The sequence below is a fragment of the Cavia porcellus genome, unplaced genomic scaffold (assembly GCF_034190915.1).
Source record: "Cavia porcellus strain 051 isolate PalLab524CR breed Dunkin Hartley unplaced genomic scaffold, mCavPor4.1 scaffold_9, whole genome shotgun sequence".
Lineage (NCBI taxonomy): Eukaryota > Metazoa > Chordata > Mammalia > Rodentia > Caviidae > Cavia > Cavia porcellus.
The window spans coordinates 67,589,857-67,604,337 of NW_026947492.1; the positions used below are offsets into that span (position 1 = coordinate 67,589,857).

The window sequence follows — 14,481 nt, forward strand, 5'->3', positions numbered from 1 at the left end:
TAGTACTCAGGAGTGTGAACAAGAACGATCACTTTGAGTTCAAGTCCAGTACGGTCTACATAGTGAGTTAAAGGCCAACCTGAATTACATAGTAAAATCTTTTCTCAAATAACCTAAATAATAAAAAATAAGGAAAGAAGAAATCTCAGATAAGTTTTTTATCTATGTATCTATCTATGTATCTATGTATGTATGTATGTATGTATCTATCTATCTATCTATCTATCTATCTATCTATCTGTATGTATATATTAACATATTTCCCTTTTCTTTTGATTGCTGAGGCATCCCAATATCTACATGTACAATGAACTGTCTTTTTTACCAGCACAGATATCTGTAAACATGAACAACTACACCAAATTTCCCTAAACGTAATTGTAAACTTTGAGATCATAAAGTTGTTCTTAATTTGTTGATAGCTTTTCTTAAACTATTTGATTAAATGAAGATCATTTCAAATTTAAACTAAGATGCTTCCATACCAATATTTCTAATTAAGTTATTATAAAATGATATCAGGCTCTTCAATATTCTATGCAAATAGCCACAGTGGTGTGAAAATAAGAATATTGAGTAATATTTTCCCAAATGAAATGGAAACTTGCTTAGGGAAAAAGTGTCATTACCAATGTTTAATTTCATCTTACAAATGTAAAGTATACTGAGCTCTTGCCCTTGATCTTGGAAACAATTTGGTTACTATAACACTAAAAGTATAAGCCACAATGTATAAACAAAAAATAGAGCATAATGTCAATTGAATAACAAATAAAATAATCAACAAAAGGAAAAGAAGATGTACCAAACAGGAAAACAAATTTGCAAATCACTCTGGTACAGGATTAGTGTTCAAAATAAATAGGCAACTCTTAAAATTTAATTTCAAAAATAACTCCATAGAAATGGAAACTTTATTCCATCTTAAGAAAATAATAATGCCTTCTATTTTTGTTACTGTTGTTACTAAATGATTTTAGAGCATATTTATAATGGTTGATATATTATCTCAATCTGAGAAAGTTAGAGGTTTAACTAAATGATTCAGCAAGGGTTCAGGGTCCTAATTTTGTCACACCCTCAGCCTGTGTAAGAGATCATGGAGATGGTGTGAGGGCTATACCCCCCTGAGGGGTATAGCCTGCAAGCAATAAACAGAAAATGAGGAAGAACTGATAGTTGGTTCTTTGGAGGAGCTCCAGTCATCCCCTTCAGCTTTGACCTGGCCTTCTGGCTTCTGGTGCAGACTGTTTGGCTTTAGCCCAAAACTCTTCAAAATTCTGGTATAGGCTTCTAGACTTCCAGCACAGATACTTCAGCATTCCATCACAAATCTATCAGTTTCCAGATATGGATCGTACAGGACACTGCAGTGAGCTGCAGAGCTTGAGCAGGACTCTTCAGCATCCAGATTGCAGATACACTTTGCACACTTCCTTGTCCTACTCTGTGACTGACCATCTTAAATAAATCTTGTAATTTCATATACATTTGCATATCTTGCATTGTATCTGCTTCCCTAGTAAACCTTGAATGATAAAATGCTGCTTTGATATTTATATTCCTATGCTTCCTAGTGTTTATATAATTGATGTTCTCCATAGAAATAAATTTGTTGTTAGAAGGAAACTTTTTCTCATTTCACATTATACTAATATGTTATGATTTTGAAGTCATGCTAATTAAATTTTAATTTTTATTATAATATTATATTCAAAAACAAATTTAATAAATAGTGCAAGCAGATACTATACATTAGTTATCAATTTTTTTCTCCATGATAACATTTGGCAAATTTATAGTGCAGTATCAAAATTGCAATATTAGCCAGGGATTTTGCTCAGTGACCTAAGCACCTGCCTGGTAAGCCTGAGGTCATGAATTCGATGCCTGGTGCCAAAAAACAAAAACAAAATCAAATTTGCAATATTTTCATAGATATAAATATTTATGTTTCACATTTTACTTGTTTATATGCATATATTTACCTCTATATAGTTTTGTTTAATTGACCATTAACCAATACTTTCAATGTCTTTGACTTTAGCATGGTGATATCCTAAAAAAGACATCCTTCATGACATACAGTTCCATGTCAACAAATGTCCACTGAAAAACATGTTTGTGTAAGGTAGGTGGCATCTTAGGAGAATAATGGATGAAGGCAGACAGTAAGATTTACTTCACACTTCAGAATACTAAAGTAAATTCTATATACAGTGAATAAGGGTTTATATCTATATCATATCTGAATTAAAAATTTACTATAATTCAATGAGGAGCATTCAGTAAAATGAACTTTTCTGATTTCTTCAATGGTGTTACATAAAATGTAAGGGATCCTACAATGCATATAGTAAATTTTTTAACTGAGTATGAGTAAAATTGAGTTCGTGCAAATTTTTATACCACCATGTGAAACATTGCATTCATCAGTTTTGTTCCCATTTCATCTAATGTGAAACGAACCAGCACTTGAGCTAACTTTGTGGGATTCCTAGGGAGTAAAACGTGCTAACTGTCAGATCCAGAAAGCTCCATTCTCTGGGAAGAGTCGTACTAATAATAAGGTGCTTCAAATCAGGTCACAGGCATTTCCAGTTCTTCACACAGTAAAGAAAACTGTTCTGCAGAACTTTAGCAACGATGCTGTTTCAGATACGAGGTGAGATAAAAAACAAATTTTCTTAAACTGAATTTGAAGATAAAATTAAGGTCAAAGAAGATTTTAATAATATTAGTGAATGGAGAAAAAGGGAATCACAGAATTTTGAGGAATGATATTGTTTCCATGACATTGATATCGATATTTTAGACTCAGAATAGGTGTCTTAGAATGACATAAAAGAAATGGGTTTAAAGTATTTGTGAACTGTTGAACAGAAATGGTATCCATATCTATAGCTTGCATTTGAGGTTCACCACATTGCTGAACATAAGCATTTATTGAGGTTGAGGCCAAAGGCTTTAGATTTTGAAAATACAAATAATCCAACAACATAACATTAAGAAGAAATCAAACAGCAATGAGTCTAGCTGGGGTGTGTGCATGCCTGTGCTAACTCTCCCACCCACCCACTCACATACAACACACGAGCACACAAAGACCAGGCAGAGTGTATGTTTCACAAATGGGAAAGGAGTTGTCTAAATCCTTTCTATCAAAGCCAGCATAATTCTAAGTAAAGCGGAAAATGCCCATGGGGCTTATGAAATTACTCTTAACTTCATTTACATTTTTCAAGATAAGAAATAATATTTAAATTAATCACTCTACTCACTTCTATAATTGTCACCCAAATTAATGTAGGTCAATACTCTGATCTATAGTTGGAAATGAAATAACGAAGCAATAAGCAGAATATTTATGACTGTTATGATTTAAGTCAAAATAAAGAAAATCTTGAATCTTTTTTAACATTTTTTCTTGGACTCTTCCCCTGATCAAGAATCAGACTCAAGAGGTACTTTAACTAAATATTAGGACATCTAAGAAATAGTCTATTTGCTCCCAGAAGGATAAGGAAGAGTTTTATTTTATTTTGTTTGTTGAGACAGGGTCTCACTATGTAGTTCAGGTTGGCCTTAAACAGACTAAGTTACCAAACTGGCCTTGAAATCAGGGCAATGCTCCCGCCGCAGTCTCCCAAATAATCCCAAGCACCACCATGCTCAGGTTGGAATGAAGATCTTGAAGTGTGTATTCACAGAAAGGTTCACAGAATACAGTAATGACATTGATGAACAAAAGAAAGTGAAACATTTGGACAAACTGTATGAAATATTTAAATGTTTAAATGTATGTAGCATTATTGTACAGAAAAAATGAAGAATAGGTATGTAATGTGTGCTTAGCTTCCTAAATACTAGAAGCTTTGAGAGGTGACCTAGAGAATATATGTGCCACAACTCAAATATATTCAGTGCATGTTTTGCCCAGGAAAAATAATGAATGATATAATGGAGTTTCTCTGCATATTTTACAGTGCTTTTATATGAATATATCTAGTATATGTCTGCTATTTTAAACAAACTAGTTCATATTAATAGTTTTTATTCTTGTTATAAGCTTACATTCTATTTTAGAGTTAGGAATCTGGACCAAATCATCTATAAAGGATTTGGCTGAATAAAGTAGGAGCAGATGATCAATACTAAACCAAGTCTGTGAAGTAGGCTAGTATACTGGTCTTGTTAATTATAGAACTGCAAACAACTTTCACTTTCAAACATATAATAGTCATTATGAAAGAAACCCTTATATATTGTTAAATAAAATTTTAAAATTTCCCCACAAATTTAGGAGTCTATATGCTTTTTGGGCAAGCATTAAAATCTACACTAATGATTTTTACATTTTGAATTTTACAGCAATATTTTTATATTTTATTTTTTATATACGTAATTTAAGTAATTTTTTGATTAACACAATGTTTCCCATGGTATGCAGTGAGGTATTTAAAAAATGTGATTTGCTAACAAACCATATGATAAATGTGTTGTACAGTGTAAATAAAATTTAATTTCTGTAAAATAATAAAAACATACCCCCAAAGCACCAAATCTTATTTTTAAAGAATACTTTCCTATTATCATGTCACATACATAAAATATTTCCCAAATGACTACATACATTTTTAATTTCTATACTCATCTCTCAAGAGAAAAGCAAAACACAGGAAAAAAATGCTATAAAAACTAGTCTAATGTTTAGCATTTAAGCCAAGGCTGACAAAATTTCTACAATAATACAAGACTATGAAAATGCAAAAAATTAAGGCTCTACATTATTTTAATTAACAGCTCACTTAAAGTGTTATGTTTTAATTTTTCATTTTAAAATAACGCCATAATTGGGGCTGGGGATTTAGTTAAGTGGCATAAGAACCTGCCTTGCATGCAGGCAGTCGTGAGTCCCATCCTGGTACCAATTTTTTAAAAATTACCATAATTACTTGATTTAGAAAAAATGAAAATCTAACTGTCTTTCCATTTCTGGGACTCTTTTCTCTTTTGACCCTAGGAAAGGAGATATTCTGTGCATTACTTTTGTAAAGACGAAGAAAGCAAACTCAAATCAAGATGCAGGCCAGAAACTGACTTCTGAAATCTTGGGGCCCATGGCTATCTGTTAGAGTTCTTTTTAAGATGCACACTGGAAAGTATAATGGATCTCAAATCCTATAGGTTGACATTATTTACCAAGGCACATGAGCTTTCCATGATCTGGACTTGGCCCTGCTTGCTTCCCTCATTTTCCACTATGGTGTAACTTATTATGTGATGCTTTGCACCAAGAATTTGAGGTTTATCAGCAAAGGGAGAGGCCATGGGCTTCCTTATGATTACCACCACTGATCGTATTTATTTATCATGGTTTATTTCAACCTTACATGGGAGAATATACAGATGCATAGTTCAGTAAAACTGCTCTCCATCTCATGTGCATCTATTAGAAATGACAGATATTCATATGCAACATTAAAGGAATATAAACAAGCTCTGTACTAAATGTCCAAGAGTAGTTGAGATGAAAACAATCTCCACATGCAGATCTCTATTCATATTGTACTTTGGATTTATGTATCTACTAAACAAATGTGACAGAGGGGAATCAAGGAAAACAAAAGAAGGGATAGTTAATGTTCATCTTTGGGTGTCTTTGGGGAGACAGTTCCCATGGCTTATCTACTGCTTTCTTTAGTCTTTTAATTTCTCATCTCCAAAACTGTCATGAATTACACCCTCATTTAAGAACAAAAAGGAAGAGATATGTGTCAATGACTGAAGTTTCCAAGTGCTTGGCTCTGCAATTTAAGAGATGATATTTTACAGTTTAAATGTATTACTGTGACTTACGGTGGACAGTCTGTATGGAAATATAAACCTGGTCCATGGGATCGAAGCCATGGAGCACATGCAAAATGGTGACACCACCTCTTCCCTATGGAAGACATAGTAGAGACACATGTTGATTATCTCAACCAAGGAACATTTTTAAATATTACCAATGAGGAAGAGCTTCAAATGCGTCTTTCTTTGAAAATCCACAATCGATGAAACACATGATTCAGAAATAAATGTGTATTCTGATGAAAACAACACTACTCTTAGGGAAAATGCACCAAAACCAAAGGATTGTATGGTTTATGCAGAGCAGATTTTCAGGGAAAACAATGTATATACTTAATGCAGAAGATAAACAAAACAGGGCTTTCTGAGATACAAAAATAGGGGAAATATTACTTCTTTTTCTCCTGTGCCTCCATTTGTTTACTTCGCTACAAGTAGAAAATTTTTGCTGTAATTCGGGTAGGGAAAGGAAAATGGAATTTTTTAAAGAGCTACATAATGGAAAAAAAATGTTTATTCTCTTTGAATTATGTAAAACTCTGGATAATTTGATCAAAAAATCAAGTATTATTTTCTATGTTAGGCACCAAAAGTATGATAGAAAGGATTATTATTGAGGTTATCAATGATAAAACCTGGGGGATGTACTCAAAATTTAAAAAATAAACGATCAAATATTAAGGCGTGTTTCTGGGATGTTTCATTCCAGGACAAGTATGCTCTTCTGGCATCATTTTCCTGCTAACAGTACCAGCTCTATCATCTCGAGTTTCTTGGTCACAGGCATCCCAGGGCTGGAAGCTGGGCATGTCGGGTTCTCCATACCCTTCTGCAACATGTTCCTCTTCACCTTGGTGGGCAATTTGACCATCATCACAGTTGTGTGGAGGGAGCACAGTCTCCATGTGCCCATGTACCTATTCCTGGCCATGCTGGCTGCCTCTGACCTGGGTCTGTCCCTCGTCACCTTCCCCACCATGCTGCACATTTTCTGGCTGGATGCTCGAGAGCTGACCTTCCCTGCTTGCTTCACCCAGATGTTCTTCATTCACACCTTCCAGGTTGTTGAATCTGCTGTTATTCTAGCTATGGCCTTTGATCGCTATGTGGCCATTTCTCAGCATCTGCACTATTCCACCATTCTCACTCACAGAGTGATTGGGAAGATAGGTTTGATTATTGTTATTCGAACTTTGACAGTGCAAGTGCATCTGCCTATCCTCTTGAAGAGGCTGTGCTTCTGTGGCTCCAACGTACTTTCTCATTCCTACTGCCTGCATCCTGACATTATAAAGCTCTCCTGCTCCAATACCAGGGTCAGTAGCATCTATGGACTCTTCGTGGTGCTCTCCACCATGGGTCTTGACTTCCTCCTCATTCTCCTTTCTTACGTGTTGATTCTGAAAACTGTGCTGAGCATTGCCTCCCATGGTGGGCGCCTCAAGGCTCTCAACACCTGCATCTCCCACCTGTGTGCTGTGGTCCTCTTCTTCACAACCAGGATCTGCCTGTGTATGCTGCACCGCTTTGGCCCCAGGCTTCCCTCCCACGTCTATGTGACCATGGCCAATATGCACTTCCTCATCCCCCCGGTGATGAATCCCATTGTGTATGTGGTGAAAACTAAGCAGATTCGGGACAAAGTTCTGAAATTGTTCTTTAAAAAGTAAACTGCGAAATAAAAAGGTACATTTATAACAATCCTTGAAGAACTAATAAATGAGTAATTCATCACTATTACAACTCTCTGACATAACTTTTTACATGTTCTCTTATAAATAAGATGACAAACAGATAAAATATGCCAATATTTTTTTTCAATTTACAGAGGTCATAACTTTTTATTTCAACTATATATTTTGCTTAACATTATCATGCAAATTTCTGTAGAGTTTTTATATTTCATATTGGCAATTATTTTATTTCAAACTTTGCAAATTTTCCTCACTTGTCTTATTCCTCTTGCCTATATAACACATTTTTTATTAGACCTCGTCGCATTTTTATTGATCTCTATATTAGCCATCTCATTAAATACATCAATGTGTAGGTTGACTATTTTTTAATACACAAGCAGGTTTTTGTCTTCAATTTCTTTACTGTACTTTATTTCACTTTTACTGTCTTATGGAGGTGGGTTCATACATGTAGTTAAAGATGAGATAAAAGTAAAACAAAACCCCTGATTTTTTAAAATGTATTTTGTAAGTGTTGACAAAGTCAAACACCTTTTTTGCAGCCCTTCTTTTCCCTTATACCATAATGATATCAACAGTAATATCAAGGACTGCATTAAAAAAGGTCCATGCCTGGATATGTTGATCGTACTTGAACATTTCTTCCCTGTACACATGTGTTAGGATATAACACGGCATCCATCAGGTTGTATAATTGTTATGCATCAGTGATGCATGTATGAATTAGTAAATATAAATTTAAATATTTTATGAAGCAAAAGAAGAGACTCATTTATTTTGCTACTTTAAAGAAGTTAAAACATAAAAACATTTTTGTTTTTTGATGACTCAAATGACTCATTTTAATTTCTAGACTGAAATGATTGTTTTATACAATGTAGCACTTATGTTAAATGCAAATGTATATTTGTTTGAATACAATATAATGTTATTCTGTTTAAAATATGTCACTTATTCTGAAAAAAATTCTGTTTTAACCAATCTATGTAACATCAAAAGATATAAAAATTCCCTATTTGTCATAATTTTATTTCACTGTGTAACAAAAACAAATCACTCTTTTCACTATATTAACTTGTATTTTCTTCAAGCTTTCATTTTCTAACTAACAACATTTTTATTTGCAAGCATATCAGAGTATCTTTTTAACAAAAAATGTATTTTGCCACTGTTAATTGATACTCCATGTATCACTTGTCTTTCCATAAGTTCTAGGGTAAACAGTCAAACATTTGAAATAAAAAGAAAGATTAAAAACATTTCCCTGTCTCACACTGTGACACAAGACAATGAAAACAGAGAATTAAGACTGAAAATTTGACAAGGATTTCAGGTTCTCCTTACTTATCAACTTTATCACCTTTCTGTTCATCACCATCACTGTTGTCTGTCGTCATGGACACTGAGTCTGCCATGCTTTCCTTTCCCCATCAAGGATTATTTGATGCATTTTCTATGCTGACTCTCAGATAGAAACCTCATGATAAGGAATTGCTAAAAATTGTTTGGAACAAAAATATTTTTAAAATCACAAACTCATAAAGACCTAAAAATAGCATCTGATCTGGTTACAGTTAGAAGGAAGTTTTGAAGGTTTCAAATATTTTCACAATAAAGAGATAATAAACTTTTGCGGAAACGATTATGTTCACCTTGATTTTAACACTGTATCGTACTTATATACATTGAAAGATTTCATTGTCCACTTATTATGTTCAAATTTCTTAAGTTTTCAAAAATTTAGAGAATTATTTTTAGTATGGTTAATCTTCAAAGTAATAAATCTACATAGATAAGATAATGTTAAAAGTATGGATAGAATGCCATGCATAACATTCTGGTTGTGAAAATTTTTCCCAAATGAATCATGCTTTTAAAAAATAATTTTTAAAAATCTGCCTATTACTTCCTCATTCCAGTCTAGGTTTGTGTTCTAAAAGTCTAAAACAAACTAGTGAGTCCAAGAGAGAGAAAATATTATAATTAGTTGCAATAGAGAACTTTTTGTTTTCAAATATGATTTGATTTAATGGTATATTAAACAAATTTATTTGAGGAATGTATGGTACTAAAAAATTAAAGCACCCTTATGTGGTTGAATTTCCAGATACACTATACACATGTAAACATGTAAATTGTGATTCTTCGTGGGAAAAAAAAATCAGATACACTAAACTTGGTGCTTTTCCTATAAGATGTGATCCTAAATGGTATGTGTAGTAAGTTTACGTTTTTCAGAAACTGAAAATCTGAGTAATCAAGGTCTTTAGGCTCTTAGCTAACACAATTTATTTCAAATTCACCTTCAGTGAGCTTCTCTCTCTCTCTGTTTCTGGAGACCATTCACACAAACATTGCAGAACAAGCAAGAATTATGATCCACCACACACAGGGCATGTTTTATTTCTCCTTGGAAAGAAAGGGGCATTTCTCTTTTCTTAACTTGAATATTTAGGCATCTGTCTTAATCTAAGTATGTATCCTAAGCAGCAGGCACTTATCACAGTTTGGGGAAGCAGTTTAAAACACCAGCTAAGGACTCTGCTTGGAGTGACACCATGGTCACAGCTCCTTGTATTTTTATCAATGAAGATACTCCAGTGCTCCTCTTTTGGCTGAGTCCTTGTAATGCTAGACATGCTTGAGTGTCCACACTAAAGGTTATTTGATTTTTTGAAGGCTTCAGTTATCATAGTAATGATAAATTAATAAGTAGAAGGTACCAGAATTTGACAAGTCTACCAAAAACTATTGTTATAAAGGTAGGAATATAATGAGATCAAAAGAAATAATACACTTCTGTTGGATAAACTAGCAAAGAAACATACATGAGATTCCACTGAAATTAGCTGTGAGATGAGCAATAGCTAGTAAAGGAAATGAAAAGGAAAAGATTTATTAGCATTGAAAGATTTTCTGAAAAAGGCACACATTTTCCAAGAAACAGGATATATTGCTAGAATCATTAAGAATTTTACATTACCCCATGGGAGGTAAAGGAAGAACAGTTGGTAAAAATCTGGAAGAATATTGTATTTTTTTTCTAATGAGCAAATGTAATTATACTATGTTGGTTTAGACACATAACTGGATCCATATTAATAATGAAATCTCAAAATAGTGAACAACTTCTGGGGCTAGGGATTTAGCTCAGCGGCATAAGTACCTGCCTTGTAAGCAGGTTGTCATGAGTTCGATCCCTGGTACTGGAAAAAAGAAAACAGAAAAAAAAATGGTGAACAACTTCTGATACTTTAGTTATTGACTGAACTTGTACTCTTTTTATGGTGCCCCTTCTACTTGTTAAGATATTTTAATTAAATTAAACATCCCAAACAATTTTCCCACTGAAAAAGTAAGCTAAGTGAAGAATAAGTCATAATTTGTAATTATGGTCATAATAGGTCAGTTTCAGCAATATAATGGAAATTAATTCACTTAAAGTATATAGAAAGGATCGATTTTGTTAATGAAAAAAAGGAAGGAAAAGAAAGCCATGAGAGGCACTATTACTGGCACAGTTCGATAAATTCCTTGGTTTACTGAATTTCATATCTTAAGAGCAAATTGCCTTAATTATTGAAAGGTTTTTTTTATTTAATTACATATATATATATATATATATATATATATATATATTTTTTTTTTTTTTTTTTTTTTCTTGATACTAGAAATTGAGCTCCAGACTCTGCACTTGCCAGGCAGGCACTGTATTGCTGAGCTATTTTGCAGGCCCTGAACATAATTAAATAGATAATAATTAAATGAAATCTCAGTGATTTGCTAATTATAGAGACAATGATGTATTACTTTCTATTTTTATTCCACATAATATTGATATGAAATGGCGTCATCCTAATAGTGTACCAAAAGAAATACCAAGCACATTGCTTTCTATTGTGATTAATATTTTCAGATAAAAGGAATAAAATCTAAGAGAATTTCCAACACAGTTATAGGAGAAAAGCATTTATAAACATTGGATCTAAAATAAGTGTGTGTATACTTGGCAATTTTGCACTAGAAAGATAGAAAATATGGAGTAAATTCAAAGTTTGACATATTTTAGGAAGGCTGCCACATAGTCAAAAAGCTAAGATTTTAGGGCTTCTAAGGGAAAGAACAATGCTACTTTAGGTCTCCTGAGAACACATTTTGTGACAGTAAGAGAAAACCAAAAACAAACATGCTATAGACTGTGCATCAGAAGAACAACCTTACCTTGTTATACTGAAGCATCAGATAGATCATTTTATTTTGGGATGACATGAAAAGGAAATTCAGAAAGATTAAATTTAAAATCATTTTTCTTCAATAAAATTTGAGGCTTCTGTTATGGATTGAGAACTGGTGGTAGCTGGATTACATCAGCATGCATTGAGTGAAGGTGCTCCACCTGAGGAAAGTTGCCAGGATAACTAGGTGGAGAAGAAGGGAGGTGTTGAGAGTTGAGGTGTTAAGGAGGCATTGTGGGTTCTCTTATGCTGTCTGAGCTGTTGGTTCTCTTGGAGAAGCTTTGTTCCTTGCATCAAGTATTGCTTCCTTGCTCTGGAGGGGAAGACATGTGCTGCTTGGTCTCCAGGATGAATTGTCATTCTGCTTTCTGGCACATAACCTACTGTGCTTGCCGTCGGAGCTTGGGGCCTCCTTGTTGCTGAGGATGGCTGTGGTGCTGTCAGGATAGCTCTGGTCTTTGTTGTGAATGTGACTTCTCGGCTCCAGCGTAGAACCCTCACCCCACTAGCACAGCTCCTTCATCCCGCTGGCATACTTTCTGGCTTCCACCACTGACCCTTGTGTCTTCCCGGCATGGATCTGTAAAAGAAACTGGCATGAGTCCTTTTTGTGGGCTCTGGGCCTCCAGTTGGACTCATGGGAGGCATTGTCCTCAGCTCTGTGTTTTTATTTGGACTCATGTGGGGCATTGCCATGGGGTTTAGGCTCTTGACTAAATAATCTATGCCTTTGGTATTGTGGATGGATTTCCTGCATTTCCCTGTGTTAAATTCTAGTGACCATTATAAAAGTATAAACTCCATGTCCTAATCCTAATTGTTCTCTGTGTACAACCTCTGACTACAACAGTTTCTATGATGTTTATCTCATTTATTACTGAATATTTTCTGAACTTCAAGTTCAGAAAACAATATTAAAATTTTATATTACTGTAGCCAACACTAAAAATATTAACAAGATTTATGACCTAATTGAATATTAATACTTCTTACCTGATGCAAAGTTTAGGTACAGTTTCAGGAAGGTTTATTCATCCCAAATTATAGTGCTAAAGTTTCCTAAGGTAGTATTATCGGATTTTCCAGATTTAACTGTCATCTCACTTCTTTTCAGAGTTGGGTTAATTTAAATTGCCAGAAAATTAATCTCTCTAAACAATATGATTCTGTTCCTAGAAATCAAAGGGAAAAAGCATCATGGGAGCAGCCAGTAACTCTCTAACGTCTCCCATAGTTTGCTCTCTGATGAGCATCCCAGAAATGAGCACATACACGTCTGGATCGGGATTCCATTCTGCTCCATGTATATGGTGCCTGTGGTGGGAAGTGTGATCATCCTTTGCTGTGGTGAAAGCAGATAGAAGCCTCCACAAGCCCATATTCCTCTTTCTGTGCGTGCTGTCAGTCACTGACCTCGTCCTCTCCTCATCCACACTGCCTCACATGCTCTGTCTCTTCTGGCTTGGAGCCCATGACGTTTCCTTTGATGCCTGCCTGGCTCAAATGTTCTTCATCCACAGCTTTGCTGCCATAGAATCAGGCTTCTTCCTGGTCATGACTATCAACTTCTATGTGGCCATCTGTGACCCACTGCATCATGCAATGATTCTCACTCACAGTTGGCTTGCCAAAATGGGGGCCACTGTGCTGTTATGGGGAGCAGCCTTCTTTTCCCCACAGGCAGCTGCCCTACTGCAGAAATCATTTCATTGCTCACACCTTCTGTGAGTGCATGGCTGTGGTGAAGCTGGCTTGTGTTGAAACAGGAACAACCAAACTTTACAGCCTCACTGTAGCTTTTTCCATTGGTTCCAGTGACAGTTTCTTCATTGTACTCTCTTATTTTATCAACCTCCTTGCAGTCTTTTGTCTCCATTCTGGGAAATCAATTCTGAAATCTCTAGGAACATGTAGCTCCCATATCTGTGTCATCCTCCTTTTATATTCCACAGCAGTCTTTTCCATCTTAACCCTTCGAATTGGCCACAGTGTGGCTCCCCATGTTCACATCTTTCCTGCAACATATACCTTTAGGTACCACCCTTTCTAAACCCCATTGTTTATGACTTAGTTTGCTGATTATGCTGAAATTGCATGATGGTAACAACATGGGAAAAACTGAAGGCTAGTAACTAATCCTTTATAATTGACATTGTTGTTTCCCACTGAAATGAGATATTTTTTAGATTTTAAAGGAGTAACTATCAAAAACAGAAATTCTTGAATTCTATCACAACTATTTAATCCAGATGTAATAGAATGTGTTGCCTGAGTTTTGGGGAGCTTAATCAAAACTTAAGGAACAATAACTGAGTGTTTCCTTTTGTTTTTTGCTGGTACTTATCTAATGTGCAATGGAATTGTGACTTATTTTAAAAATGATTCACAAAGAAAAGTAGCTCAAGAAATTTTCAAACATGTGATAGAAATATTAATGATGACTGTCAGTATTCTACAACAAAATTGGTTCACCTTCAGTTGGCTTCAGAATATGTTAGATAATTTCTGCAAATGTTCACAACAAAGGACAAACATGGTAACTTCTCAAATTGCTCCTGTGATAGAAATACACACAAAAATTGGTTTAGTTGCATTATGGACTTGTTTCTTTCCATTGTAAGTAAATTAATACAGAGACATAAACAAGCTGTCTGGACTTCTGATGTAAACCAGACTTCATTTGGCTTCTGTGGTTT

The 14,481-nt window shown here is 34.6% G+C and overlaps 1 protein-coding gene and 1 pseudogene across 1 annotated transcript; both read left to right on the forward strand.

Moving 5' to 3' along the window:
• The first annotated feature begins 6,569 nt into the window (after window positions 1-6,569).
• LOC100728781 (olfactory receptor 51G2-like) lies at window positions 6,570-7,523 on the forward strand. The gene has a single exon (XM_003465359.2). It carries the CDS (start codon window positions 6,570-6,572, stop codon window positions 7,521-7,523), a length of 954 nt encoding a protein of 317 aa, XP_003465407.2.
• Window positions 7,524-11,587: 4,064 nt separating this feature from the next.
• Window positions 11,588-13,864, forward strand: LOC106026578 (olfactory receptor 52R1-like; annotated as a pseudogene).
• The last annotated feature ends 617 nt before the right edge of the window (window positions 13,865-14,481 follow it).